This window comes from Mus musculus, chromosome 6 (genome assembly GCF_000001635.26).
Source record: "Mus musculus strain C57BL/6J chromosome 6, GRCm38.p6 C57BL/6J".
Taxonomy (NCBI): domain Eukaryota; kingdom Metazoa; phylum Chordata; class Mammalia; order Rodentia; family Muridae; genus Mus; species Mus musculus.
The window spans coordinates 131,487,040-131,499,371 of NC_000072.6; the positions used below are offsets into that span (position 1 = coordinate 131,487,040).

Below are 12,332 nucleotides of genomic sequence, written 5' to 3' on the forward strand. Positions count from 1 at the left end.
TCTTCTACTGATTTGCAATGCCATTTGCTTTCCATGCAGAGAATTATAGTTTAGTGAACTATAGAGTTCCAGTTAGAATATTTATTTACCAAAATCCGAGCAATTTCTGAATGAAAATGCATAGTAGAATGTTAGCCAAATTTGAATATCTCATGATACTCATAACAATACGTTGTTGAACAAGAATGAATTTCTTGTTTATGTGATTAAAGAAAGTTACATTTTCCCTTAATGCCTTGGATAAAAGCAGGAGGAAAAATTGCAATATTCAAAAATGAAGCATTGAGGTGTGGTTAGTGGAATGAGTTATTCATTATAAATGGGTGGAATATATAACTTGATATGATGGAGGCTAAGGATGGCTATAAAGGGTATGATAGAGAATAAACATTTGTGGTATCAGAGAGTCAAAAAGACATGTATTTGATTAAAAAGGTTTTGGATAACTCACTGAAATAATCAATCATGGTTTGGAAAGCTTGTCTTCCGGGAAAAAGCAGTATGGGTAGTAAAATCTTGTTAGTGTAAACAATGAGTTGCAGGGCCATGGATGGTTTGATTCTCAAGTTGTATCTGCTCAGGGAGTCATATCATCAAGCATGGTGGTACACCATAAAGGAAGAAATTCAACTGATTGCTTGATTTCTTCTTTATTTATTTTCAGCCCATAAAGGAGACTAGGCTTCTACTTTGGAAAATGATGGTTCATTGTATTGGAAATACATATACATGTGCATTGTGTATAATATGTATCTTAATTTTTCTAGCAGTCTCTTTGGTCTTTTTATAGCTTCTTATGAGTTATACAAGTGCACAGTTGGAATATATTGAATCAAATATTAAGGATTTTATATTTCTCTTTTAAAATCGTAGATGATGGAAGCGCTCTTCAAGAAGAAGGTCAGTCTCCATTTAAGGCGTTGCTCCATTTTCTTTCAGAACTTATCACAGTTTAGTTTTTGCTTACTTTTTTTCATTTAGAAGTTCTAAAAAATTGGGTTTAGGAAGTTTCAAAAAGCAAAAGAGCAAAAACTCTCAGTGTTTTCATAGTCTTCAGTCATGGTATTAAATACAAGCCTGTCTTTCATATGTCTCTTGTTTCAGTGAGATAGTGTCTGGATATTAGCAGAATACATGTACACCAGTCATTTGTAAACATTTTTTCTCTAAATAGTACCATAGACCAAAGTTAACAATGGAGTAATAGAAGTCTCTTGTGGAGAGGAAAGGGTTTATTTCACTTATGCTTTCAGGTAATAGTCCATTACAGAGGGAAGTCAAGGCAGAACTCAAGCAGGGCAATAACCTAAGCACAGGCAGTAATCCTGAGGCTGAGAATGAGCATGGCTTACTGGTTTGCTCTTTAAGGCCTTCTCATTCCGCTTTCTTATATACCACATGACCATATGTTCAAGGATACACTCTCCACCATTGGCTGAACCATTCCCAATCAATCACTAATTAAGAAAATGACCTGTGGGCTTGCCTGCCTATAGCAGGATCTTATGGAGACATGTTTTTCAATTGAGGTTTATTTCTCTCAGATGACTTTAGCTGTGTTAAGTTGACAAAATTCCAGCTAGAACAATATATACTTCATTGGGATAGTGAATATATATAATTTAAATATTATAGTTATGCAATCATTAAATATTCCATTATAGATGTGGGAGAATCAAATAAGAGAAATTAATGAATAATTTTTTATTCCTTAGAAGCTAGAGGCAGATGGTACATGTTCTATCTAATACATGACTGGGGTATAGAGTTAGGTAAAGTTTAGTGCAAACAACTTAGCAATTGGAAGGTAAAGGAGATTTGGGCCAGTGGTAGAGCACTTGTGTATTGTGCATTAGACTGTAGGTTCAATCTATGACAGCAAACAAAACCATTAAAAGTCATGTAGCTATTTGTCTTCAGCATATTTCTTGAATTGTTAATGATTCTGCCACTTAGTTTGTAATGCTATTTTAAACTTTGTGCATGTGTATTGTTATTTCTTCACAGATGCCCTTGAAATAGGAGACTCCAACCAACAACGTGAGATATTTTAGCTTCAATTAAGTTATTTGGAGTTATTCTGAATGATGTCTATCAAAATCTGGACTACTGATCTAGTATAAAGTACCTCTAATTTATTAGATTGACAAAACATCATGTCTAAGCTTTAAAAATTTTATCTCCCCACTATTCTACTACTTAGTTATTAGCTCCACATTGTAAAAAGCTTAAAAAATCAAAAGAGACAAAACAAGAATAATAATAATAGCAAAATGAGTAAGATGATCCAGGTGGTGGTGGCAAATACCTTTAATCCCAGCACTTGGGAGGCAGAGGCAGGTGGATTTCTGAGTTCGAGTCCAGCCTGGTCTACAGAGTGAGTTCCAGGACAGCCAGGGCTATACAGACTCAAGGGGGAAAAAAAGAAAGAAAGATGAAGAAACAGCTCTTTCCCCCCTCTCCTTTCTTCAGTTGTCCTTGTGATGACACACCTATTTCGGGTTTTCTGAAAGAAATGTTCTGATTATTTACCTTTGCAACAGCTAAATGGTTCATGGTTAGAATACTTGAGGTACCCATCTAATAGATGGTGAAGTTTGTGCATAACCATTCATTGCTAAATAACTAAGCATAGAGAATTATAGATATCAGAGTACAGGAGGAAAGGAAAGACCTCATACAAAAGATGGTATAACCCACAGCTAAATCTATGCTTGCATTAATCTATATACACATTCATTAGTCTTAGAAGGTTAAAAGTGCCATATAGTTGATATAAGTATGAGGAGCTGAGTTAGTATCATGGTGTGAAAGATATTACTCATGGCAAATTGATTTTATACCCATCCCCTAAGCAACAGACATGTTGTGCAACATCATGTTTAAAATGACATTTTTATATTATGATTTCTCTTAGACACTGAGAAATATGAAAGAACACAGGCACTTTCTTATGTATCATGCCAAGTTCATGTTCTGGAATGATGATGCTATATAAAAATAGCAGCACCAAAAATATAAAAAGATAGGGGAGAATAAATTTGGGACAGGCAAACAAAATGGTCCTCACTAAGTAATTATACACTCTCAAGCAAGATCCCTTTGTCACTATTCTTGCATATATTGGACCTAGTCACTATTTATTATCATCTACCACAGTAAAATAATTTCTCACTAAATTAACTCAATGATAGATTGTCTGTTTAACTTGTTATGCCCATGAAGTTTCTTTCTGTTTTTGATTTTCTGGACATGTGTTCTCTCTCCCCAAAGATGATGATATACATGAAAGGCTAAATGAAATAAAGAATCATTTTCAAGATCAAATAAGTCAGCATGGTAAGGAAGCCATCAAGTCCAAGAAAGGGAAGAATGGACCACGTGGTAGACGAAGCTCTGATGATGACAGCTTGGAAGTCCAGGATCACCAGAGTGGAAATGAACAAGCAGGAGGTGGCCAAGGCGGCCGTGGTCGCAGTGAACTAAGAGGCCAGAATGGAAAAGGTAGCCAGAAAGGCAAGAAAGGAAAAGGTGGCCAGCAAGAACAGAAAGGAAAAGGTGGCCAGCAAAAACAGAAAGGAAAAGGTGGCCAGAAAACAAAGCGTGGAAAAGGTGGCCAGAGAAGCCAGCAGGGTCAGTACAACAGGAGTCCTAATGACCAAAAAAAAAAAAAAAAAAAAAAAAAAAAAAGGAGAACCTACTAAAGATGGTCTCCAGTGATTCCCTCAGAGCAAATTAAATTCTATCATTTAGTAAACTTCTTTTCCAATTTCCCAGTTTTTCTCATTATTCTGAGTCTTGCATCTTCTCTTTCTCTCCAACACTTCTTCCCAGCTCTGTTCTTGCCATTCTTACCACCTCGCATTTACATATAGAAAAAAAAAGCCCCCCTTCCTTCTCACAGCAGCAAGTGTTTCCTCTGCCCCATCTGAATCTCTCATCAAAATAGTTTAATATGTTTCTAAGATTTTTCTTTCTTTTATCATCTCACCTTCTTTTTCTTCTTTCTTCTTCTTCACTCTTTCTCCTAACCTCTCCCCCTCCTCTTCTTTCTTCTACTTTCTTTTCTCTTGTTTAATATTTTTTCTTCCTTCATTCCTCCCTTTTTCTTTTTTCCTTTCTTTCTTCTTTCTTTTTATTGAGACAGGGCTTCATTTTGTAGCCCAGCCTGACCTGAAATTCACCGTGCAGTCCATGTTTGCCTCACATTCAGTGATCTTCCTGTCTCACTATTCTGAGTGGAATTAGGCATGGGTCACCATGTCCATCCAGCAACATAATGCATTTTAATGAGACTACTGGGTGTTGAAGGTATCAGACACATGTTTAGGAGTATTTGACTTCTAAAGTCCTTCTCTTTGTTTCAGATAATGTTCAAGAAGTTTACCAGGAGTAAACCACTGGGCCTGGCCTTTCCTCAAGTTCAAAGCATCAATAAAACCAGCAGCATAAATACCTTGGCTTCTGTCTTTCTTCTAGGATTATGGCTCTCCAAACTGATCTGTGCCCTGGAGATGTTAGGGAATTGATAGTGGCTTCACATGTTTTTGAGAGCAAAGGATAATATTCTTGTAATCATTGACCAAATTATCAATATACAAAATTTCTTAGTTCAAGAAGAAACTAACATTGCAATCTTCAATGACAATTATTTCTTTTTTTCAAATTCTTTTATCAGATATTTTCTTCATTTACATTTCAAATGCTATCCTGAAAGTCCCCTATATCCTCCCCCAGTACTGCTCCTGAACCCACCCACTCCTGCATCCTGGCCCTGTCATTCCCTTGTACTGGGGTATACAATCTTTGCAAGACCAAGGGCCTCTCCTCCAACTAGGCCATCCTTTGCTACATTTGCAGCTAGAGACACAAGATCTGAAGGATACTGGTTAGTTCATATTGTTTTTCCTCCTATAGGGTTGCAGACCCCTTCAGCTTTTCGGGTACTTTCTTTAGCTTCTTCCTTGGGGCCCTCTGTTCCATCCAATAGATGACTGTGAGCATCCACTTCTGCATTACCAGGCACTGGCATAGACTCACAAGAGACAACTATATCAGGGACCTTTCAGCAAAATCTTGCTGGATTTTGTAATAGTGTCTGGATTTGGTGTTTGTTTATGGGATGGATCTCCAGATGGGGCAGTCTCTGGCTCTGCTCTAAACTTTGTCTCTGTAACTCCTTCCATGGGTATTTTCTTCCTCATTTGTCTTAGTCAGGGTTTCTATTCCTGCACAAACATCATGACCAAGAAGCAAGTTGGGGAGGAAAGAGTATATTCGGCTTACACTTTCACTCTGCTGTTCATCGCCAAATGAAGTCAGGACTGGAACTCAAGCAGGTCAGAAAGCAGGAGCTGATGCAGAGGCCATGGAGGGATGTTGTTTACTGGCTTGCTTCCCCTGGCTTGCTCAGCCTACTCTCTTATAGAACCAAGATTACCAGCCCAGAGATGGTCCCACCCACAAGGGGCCTTCCCCACTTGATCATTAATTGAGAAAATGCCTTACAGTTGGATCTCATGGAGGCATTTCCTCAACTGAAGCTCCTTTTTCTGTGATAACTCCAGCTGTGTCAAGTTGACACAAAACTAGCCATTACTGAGAAGTAACGAAGTATCCACACTTTGGTCTTCCTTCTTCTTGGGTTTCATGTGTTTTGCAAATTGTATATTGGATATTCTAAGTTTCTGAGCTAATATTCACTTATCCGTGTATACATATCATGTGAGTTCTTTTGTTATTGGGTTACCTCACTCAAGATGATACCATCCAGATGCATCCATTTGCCTCAGAATTTCATGAATTCATTGTTTTTAATTGCTGAGTAGTACTTCATTGTGTAAATGTACCACATTTTCTGTATTCATTCCTATGATGAGGGACATCTGGGTTCTTTGCAGCTTCTGGCTATTATAAGTCTGCTATGAACATAGTTTAAATATGTGTTCTTATTAAGTTGGTATACTTTCTGGGTATATGCCCAGGAGATCAATTGCTGGATCTTCTGGTAGTACTATGTCCAGTTTTCTGAAGAACCGCCAGACTGATTTGCAGAGTGGCTGTACCAGTTTGCAATTCCACCAACAATGGAGGAGTGTCCCTCTTTCTCCACATCCTTGCCAACATCTGCCGTCATCTGAATTTTTGATCTTAGCCATTCTGACTGGTTTGAGGTGGGATGTCAGCATTGTTTTGATTTGTATTTCCCTGATGAATAAGGATCTTGAATGTTTTTTCGGATGTTTCTCAGCCATTTGATATTCCTCAGTTGAGAATTCTTTCTTTAGCTCTGTACCCCATTTGATTTTCTGGAGTCCATCTTCTTAAGTTCTTTATATATATTGGATATTATCTTGCAATAATTTACAAACAGCTTTCACTTATAAGGACTTCAGCTACAGGTCCAACTGTACTGGGATGCTAGGTGCACAAATTACACTGTGACGTTTCCCAATGTGGTGCTTGAAGGTGGGCAGCCTCAGGGAGTTAAAGTTCCTAGTCATGGAGACAATTTACAACACTACAGGGTGTTGTGTTGCTTCACTATGATAGTTGCCGAGCTTATACACATGTAAACTTACTCTATTTTTAGACCTCCTGTGGTTTTGTCAGGGTCTAACCCCCGTATAAGTCGAGAAGCATCAGCTTAGTTTCAACCACATACAAATTCTACACTTTAACTTATTATTCTTGCAGTTTTTATTTCACAGAATTTATTGTTCACATCTTTAACATAGCAGATACCAAGTAACACTGCTGTAGCAATAGGTATTTGTAATGCTTTATTTTGATGTTGCTCATTTGACTTTGACACAAGATTTCTTCTAGCCTAGGCTGGCTTCTAAATCGTTGTGATTGAGAATGACTTCGAATTCCTACCTCTACCCGCCGAGTGTTAGGACTGACTACAGATATGCACTACCACACCCAGCAATACTTCTTGACTTCATAGAGCTGACAGTGAGTTCTGCACCACCACTGAAGTTTTACCTCATTTTGAATTTATTGCATATGTACTTTTATAGCAAGTTTTACACTTTCTCTCATTTTTGTATTGACAGATGTTGTAGAGTTCTACTTGAACAAATTCCTTCAGAAACTGGGTGTGCACTTGAGAAACTGAGGACGTTTGAGGAGGACGACCAAGAATTTGAAGGTAGAGACAGACAAGATGACTAGGCAAAACAAAGACTGACTACTGCAATTCAACTCCCAGGACCCACTCTGTGGAAAGAGAACCAACTACCACAAGTGTCTTCTGACTTGTACAAGTACACTGTGGGATCCATACATCCATATGCTCTTTGCCCTCAATAAAAATAAAGGTTATAAAACAGAAAAGAGTTTGAAGCCAGTCTAAGCTATACAGAAAAATCTTATTTCAACAAAAGACCAAACAAGAAAAGGAACTTACTTTAGCCTGTATAATAGAGCAAGTTCAATATTGAACCACCATGTTTGAGGAGTCTATCTTCTTTAATTTCTGAAAGATACTTTTAGCAGGCATAGTATTCTTAGTTGGTAAATTCTCTACCCCACCAAGACCCTTTATTTTGATTTTCAACATATATTTTGGTCTCTCCTGGCCTGCAAATCTTCCACCAAAAATAATCTGCAGAACAAATTATGTGGTTTCATGTTATGAGTTGTTTTTTCAGAATATCAAAGGGTTGACCCCCAACTCTTTGGGTGAAGGTGAATTTTTTTCTTTTTGAAACAGGGTCTTAACTTTCTCAGATTTTTCTCAAACTCCTCAAATTCTGTATGTAGTTCAGGATGACCTTGAACCCCTTATCATCCTGACTTCATCTCCCATGATCCACCACTTCTAGCAAAATATCTGTCTTTGATTTTAAGAATTGGAATATATCATATCCAAATAATAATGGTGGCTTGTGACCTGGAAGTGTACACTAATGCAACCTGAAGTGGGTTTGGCCTAATGTTGCTTGTGTTATAATGCTAATTTTGGTGCTCAAAACTGCTTACATTCGTGTCTGCACGTAAGACACTGAGGGACCCTGCCCTCAGTTGGTTCAGATTGGTAAATAAAGATGTCTGCATCAAATGGCTGGGCAGGGCAGACAGAGGCAGCACTTTTAGGACTCCCGGGCTTGGGACAGATAGGAGAGAGTTAAGGAGGAGATCTCCATGACTTGGGGGCAGAGGGATCAGATTTAAACCTGAAGGAGAGAAATAATCCAGCAATGTAGGTGGAAGGGAAAGCATCCCTAGGTGGAAAGGGGATGGTGGTAGGAGAAGGAGTGCGGGGGAAGAAGGGGGTGGGGTGGGGAGAAGACTGTCCAGAATGTAACAGGGCAGCAAAGATAAAATATAGATTCAGAAGATGTTAATTCAGGAATACAGAGGGGAGTGAGTGATAGCCTCTGGGAGGTTTAGAAGTATCCAACCTGCATATTAAAATTAACTGGTGTGTGTGTGTGTGTGTGTGTGTGTTTGTTTGTGTGTATGTGTGTGTATGTATGTGTGTACGTACGTGTTTCACTCTTGATTTCAGAGAACCTATGGGTGGGTGCAGCACTTGAGTGTCCACTGGGAAATGAGAGCAGTTAACTCGGTTTTTGCTACACAACCTTTCTTCCCCTAAGTTGGTCAGATTTGTCTCAGAAACAGATACAAATTCTAGACAGGTGTTGGTGTTGAATGTACTAAAGTATGTTGTTGTTTAGCTTTATGATCTCTGTGTATTGTCAAGATGCTAATACAATCACTTGCAAAGATTTCCTTTCACTCTTGTAGAGAAATTTTAATCCAGCAACATGGCTGCTCTGGCAAGGGATCATATCCAGAAATATGATATGGCTGGAATGCAGACATGCCCCAAGTTATAATATGCTGTAGCTTAACACAGGCATGCCCTTAGAATACACCTTTATTTCCTAATAGTGAAGGTAAGGTTAGTTTTTAGAAGAAACCAGTCATGTTTGAAAGTGATGTCTATTTTCTGGTAATTTCTCCACAACTGAAGATATTAAGTACAGCAAAATTGACAAATTTTCAAAACATGACTGCTCTGCTATGATTTCAATGTCTAATGAATAATGAGAAAAGACAGTTTTTATCTCAAAAATTACATAGTAATTTATACTTAGGATACATAAGGGACTCTGCTGCCTCACTGAAATATGAAAGCGATAGGCAATTTCTGCCAGAGAGAAATCAGCAGCATCTCATCTCCCAAGACATGGCTCTATCTGTAGTTTGACTTTGGAGTGTACATACTGGGTGGGTTAGCACTTATGAGTGTTAGGCATCCAATTTAAGGTGAAAATTACACCATTGTGAATCCATCTCTCACATGATTAATAAACATCAAAAGCTGCATTTAAATAGAAACCTAACTTAAAATACCAGGAGCCAAAAACATAGGTTACAATTATGCTGTCAGGCAGTCAAACAAACTCCAGGAGAGTGGGAAAAGCCAGTTCCTATGTACGAAGTACTTCAGGTTTTTAGTCAATTCCTCATCTTCCAATATATAGTCAGGAGAGTCTCTGTAACTTTGTTTCTAAATATTGGCAGATAACCTACATTTTGAAAGTGATACTAGGCTGGGGCTGAAGGTGTAGCAAAGTTGGGAGCATGTTTGCCTAGAGCAGAGGAAGTCCTGGATTAGAAACTAGGTCAAGTTGACTTTAATTAAATCTTCACAATTCTCTCCAGAGTACAGGTAATTTCATTACTTTAAAGGTACTTCTGGAATCACAGGGGACTCCTCAGTTTAACTGCATAGATCCAAAGGGGTACAGTAAATATTGGTGTGGTGCTGTGAGTTAGAATATTGTTTAAATCATTTAAAGGTGCTTGTTGAAAACAGAGGTACTGGGTCCTTTGCAATTGTGTTGGATAGTTTTATGCCAACTTGACACAACCTAAAGTCATCTGAGAGGAGGGAACCTCAGTGTGGTGGTTTGAATATGCATGTCCCAGGGGATGGCAGTATCAGCAGGTGTGGACTTTTTCTAGGAAGTATGCCCTTATGGGTGTGGGCTTTAAGTCTCTCATCCTAGCTGCCTGGATGCTAGTCTTCTGTTTGCCTTCAGAACAAGGTGTAGAACTCTCAGCTCCTCCTGCATCGTGCTTGGACACTACCATGCTCCCCACCTTGATGATAATGGACAGAACCTCTGAATCTGTAAGCCAGCCCCAATTAAATGTCATCCTTATAAGAGTTGCCTTGGTCATGGTATCTGTTCACAGCAGTAAAACCTTAAGACGCTCAGTTAAGAAGTTGTTTCCTTAAGATGGAACTGTAAGCAAGCCTGTAGAGCATTTCCCTAATTTGTAAGGGATGGGGAGGGCCTAGCCTATTGTGCATGCTGCCATCCATAGGTTGGTCATCCTGGGTTCTATAAAAAGCAAACTTTGGACATAGTACTACCAGAGGATCCAGCAATACCTCTCCTGGGCATATATCCAGAAGATGCCCCAACTGGTAAGAAGGACACATGCTCCACTATGTTCATAGCAGCCTTATTTATAATAGCCAGAAGCTGGAAAGAACCCAGATGCCCCTCAACAGAGGAATGGATACAGAAAATGTGATACATCTACACAATGGAGTACTACTCAGCTATTAAAAAGAATGAATTTATGAAATTCCTAGCCAAATGGATGGACCTGGAGGGCATCATCCTGAGTGAGGTAACACATTCACAAAGGAACTCACACAATATGTACTCACTGATAAGTGGATATTAGCCACAAATCTAGGATACCCAAGATATAAGATACAATTTGTTAAACACATGAAACTCAAGAAGAATGAAGACTGAAGTGTGGACACTATGCCCCTCCTTAGAATTGGGAATAAAACACCCATGGAAGGAGTTACAGAGACAAAGTTTAAAGCTGAGATGAAAGGATGGACCATGTAGAGACTGCCATATCCAGGTATCCACCCCATAATCAACATCCAAACGCTGACACCATTGCATACACTAGCAAGATTTTATCAATAGGACCCAGATGTAGCTGTCTCTTGTGAGACTATGCCGGGGCCTAGCAAACACAGAAGTGGATGCTCACAGTCAGCTAATGGATGGATCACAGGGCTCCCAATGGAGGAGCTAGAGAAAGTAGCCAAGGAGCTAAAGGGATCTGCAACCCTATAGGTGGAACAACATTATGAACTAACCAGTACCCCGGAGCTCTTGACTCTAGCTGCATATGTATCAAAAGATGGCCTAGTCGGCCATCACTGGAAAGAGAGGCCCATTGGACTTGCAAACTTTATATGCCCCAGTACAGGGGAACGCCAGGGCCAAAAAGGTGGAGTGGGTGGGTAGGGGAGTGGGGGTGGGTGGGTATGGGGGACTTTTGGTATAGCATTGGAAATGTAAATGAGCTAAATACCTAATAAAAAATGGAAAAAAAAAGCACAAGCCATCATGAACAAGCCAGTAAACAGCATTTCATCATGGCCTCTGTATCAACTTCTGCCTTCAGATTCCTGTCCTGTTTGAGTTCATGTCCTAAATTTCTGAAGTAATAGACTATAACGTAGAAGTATAATTCAAGTAAAAACTCTCCTTTCCCCCACAAAAGAAAGTGATGTCTAATAAAGACACAGACAAGTGATAAATCAGAAAGGTTATGCCCAACTCACAGGAGAACAGCAGAGCAAGAGAGGCTACTTAAGAGCATGGAGAGAGAATAAAAGGTAGTGTGTGGTATGTGTTTATGGCAGTTTTATAGGGACAATTTTTTTTCTCTTTCCATGCTTTTAATTTTATTATATTTTGTCATTTATTTATTTATTTATTTACACTCCAAATGTTATTCCCCGCCCCCTTCCTGTCCACTCTCCAACCGTACCATATCCTATACCTCATCCCTACCCTCTGTCTCCAAGAGAATGTCCCCACCTCCCATGACCCACCCAACCAGACCTCTAAACTTCCCGGGGCCTCCAGTCTCTTGAGTGTTAGGTATGTCTTCTCTGACTGAACCCAGACCCTGCAGTCCTCTGCTGTATATGTGTTGGGGCCTCATATCAGCTGCTGTATGCTGCCTTGTTGGTGGTCCTGTGTTTGAAAGATCTCAGGTGTTCAGGTTGATTGAGACTGCTGGTCCTGCTACAGGGTCGCCCATCTCCTCAGCTTCTTCCAGCTTTTTCCTAATTCAACCACAGGGGTCAGCAGCTTCTGTCCACTGGATGGGTGCAAATATCTGCATCTGACTCATTCAGCTTCTTGTTGTGTTTTGTGGAGTACCATCATGATAGATCCCTTTTTGTGGGCCCTCCATAGCCTCAGTAGTAGTGATAGGCCTTGGCACCTCCCTTTGAGCTGGATCCTACTTTGAGCCTG

The 12,332-nt window shown here is 39.4% G+C and overlaps 1 protein-coding gene across 1 annotated transcript in view; it reads left to right on the forward strand.

Annotated features, from left to right (window-relative positions):
• Gm6619 (predicted gene 6619) overlaps positions 1–4,454 on the forward strand; it is a 5,088-nt gene extending 634 nt beyond the window's left edge. Inside the window, exons 2-5 of the mRNA NM_001347484.1 lie at positions 874–900; positions 2,008–2,040; positions 3,274–3,633; positions 4,368–4,454. Of these exons, the coding sequence (NP_001334413.1) occupies positions 874–900; positions 2,008–2,040; positions 3,274–3,633; positions 4,368–4,396 (449 nt within the window). The 3' untranslated portion in view covers positions 4,397–4,454. The remainder of the gene's footprint in view (positions 1–873; positions 901–2,007; positions 2,041–3,273; positions 3,634–4,367) is intronic.
• Positions 4,455–12,332: the final 7,878 nt, after the last annotated feature.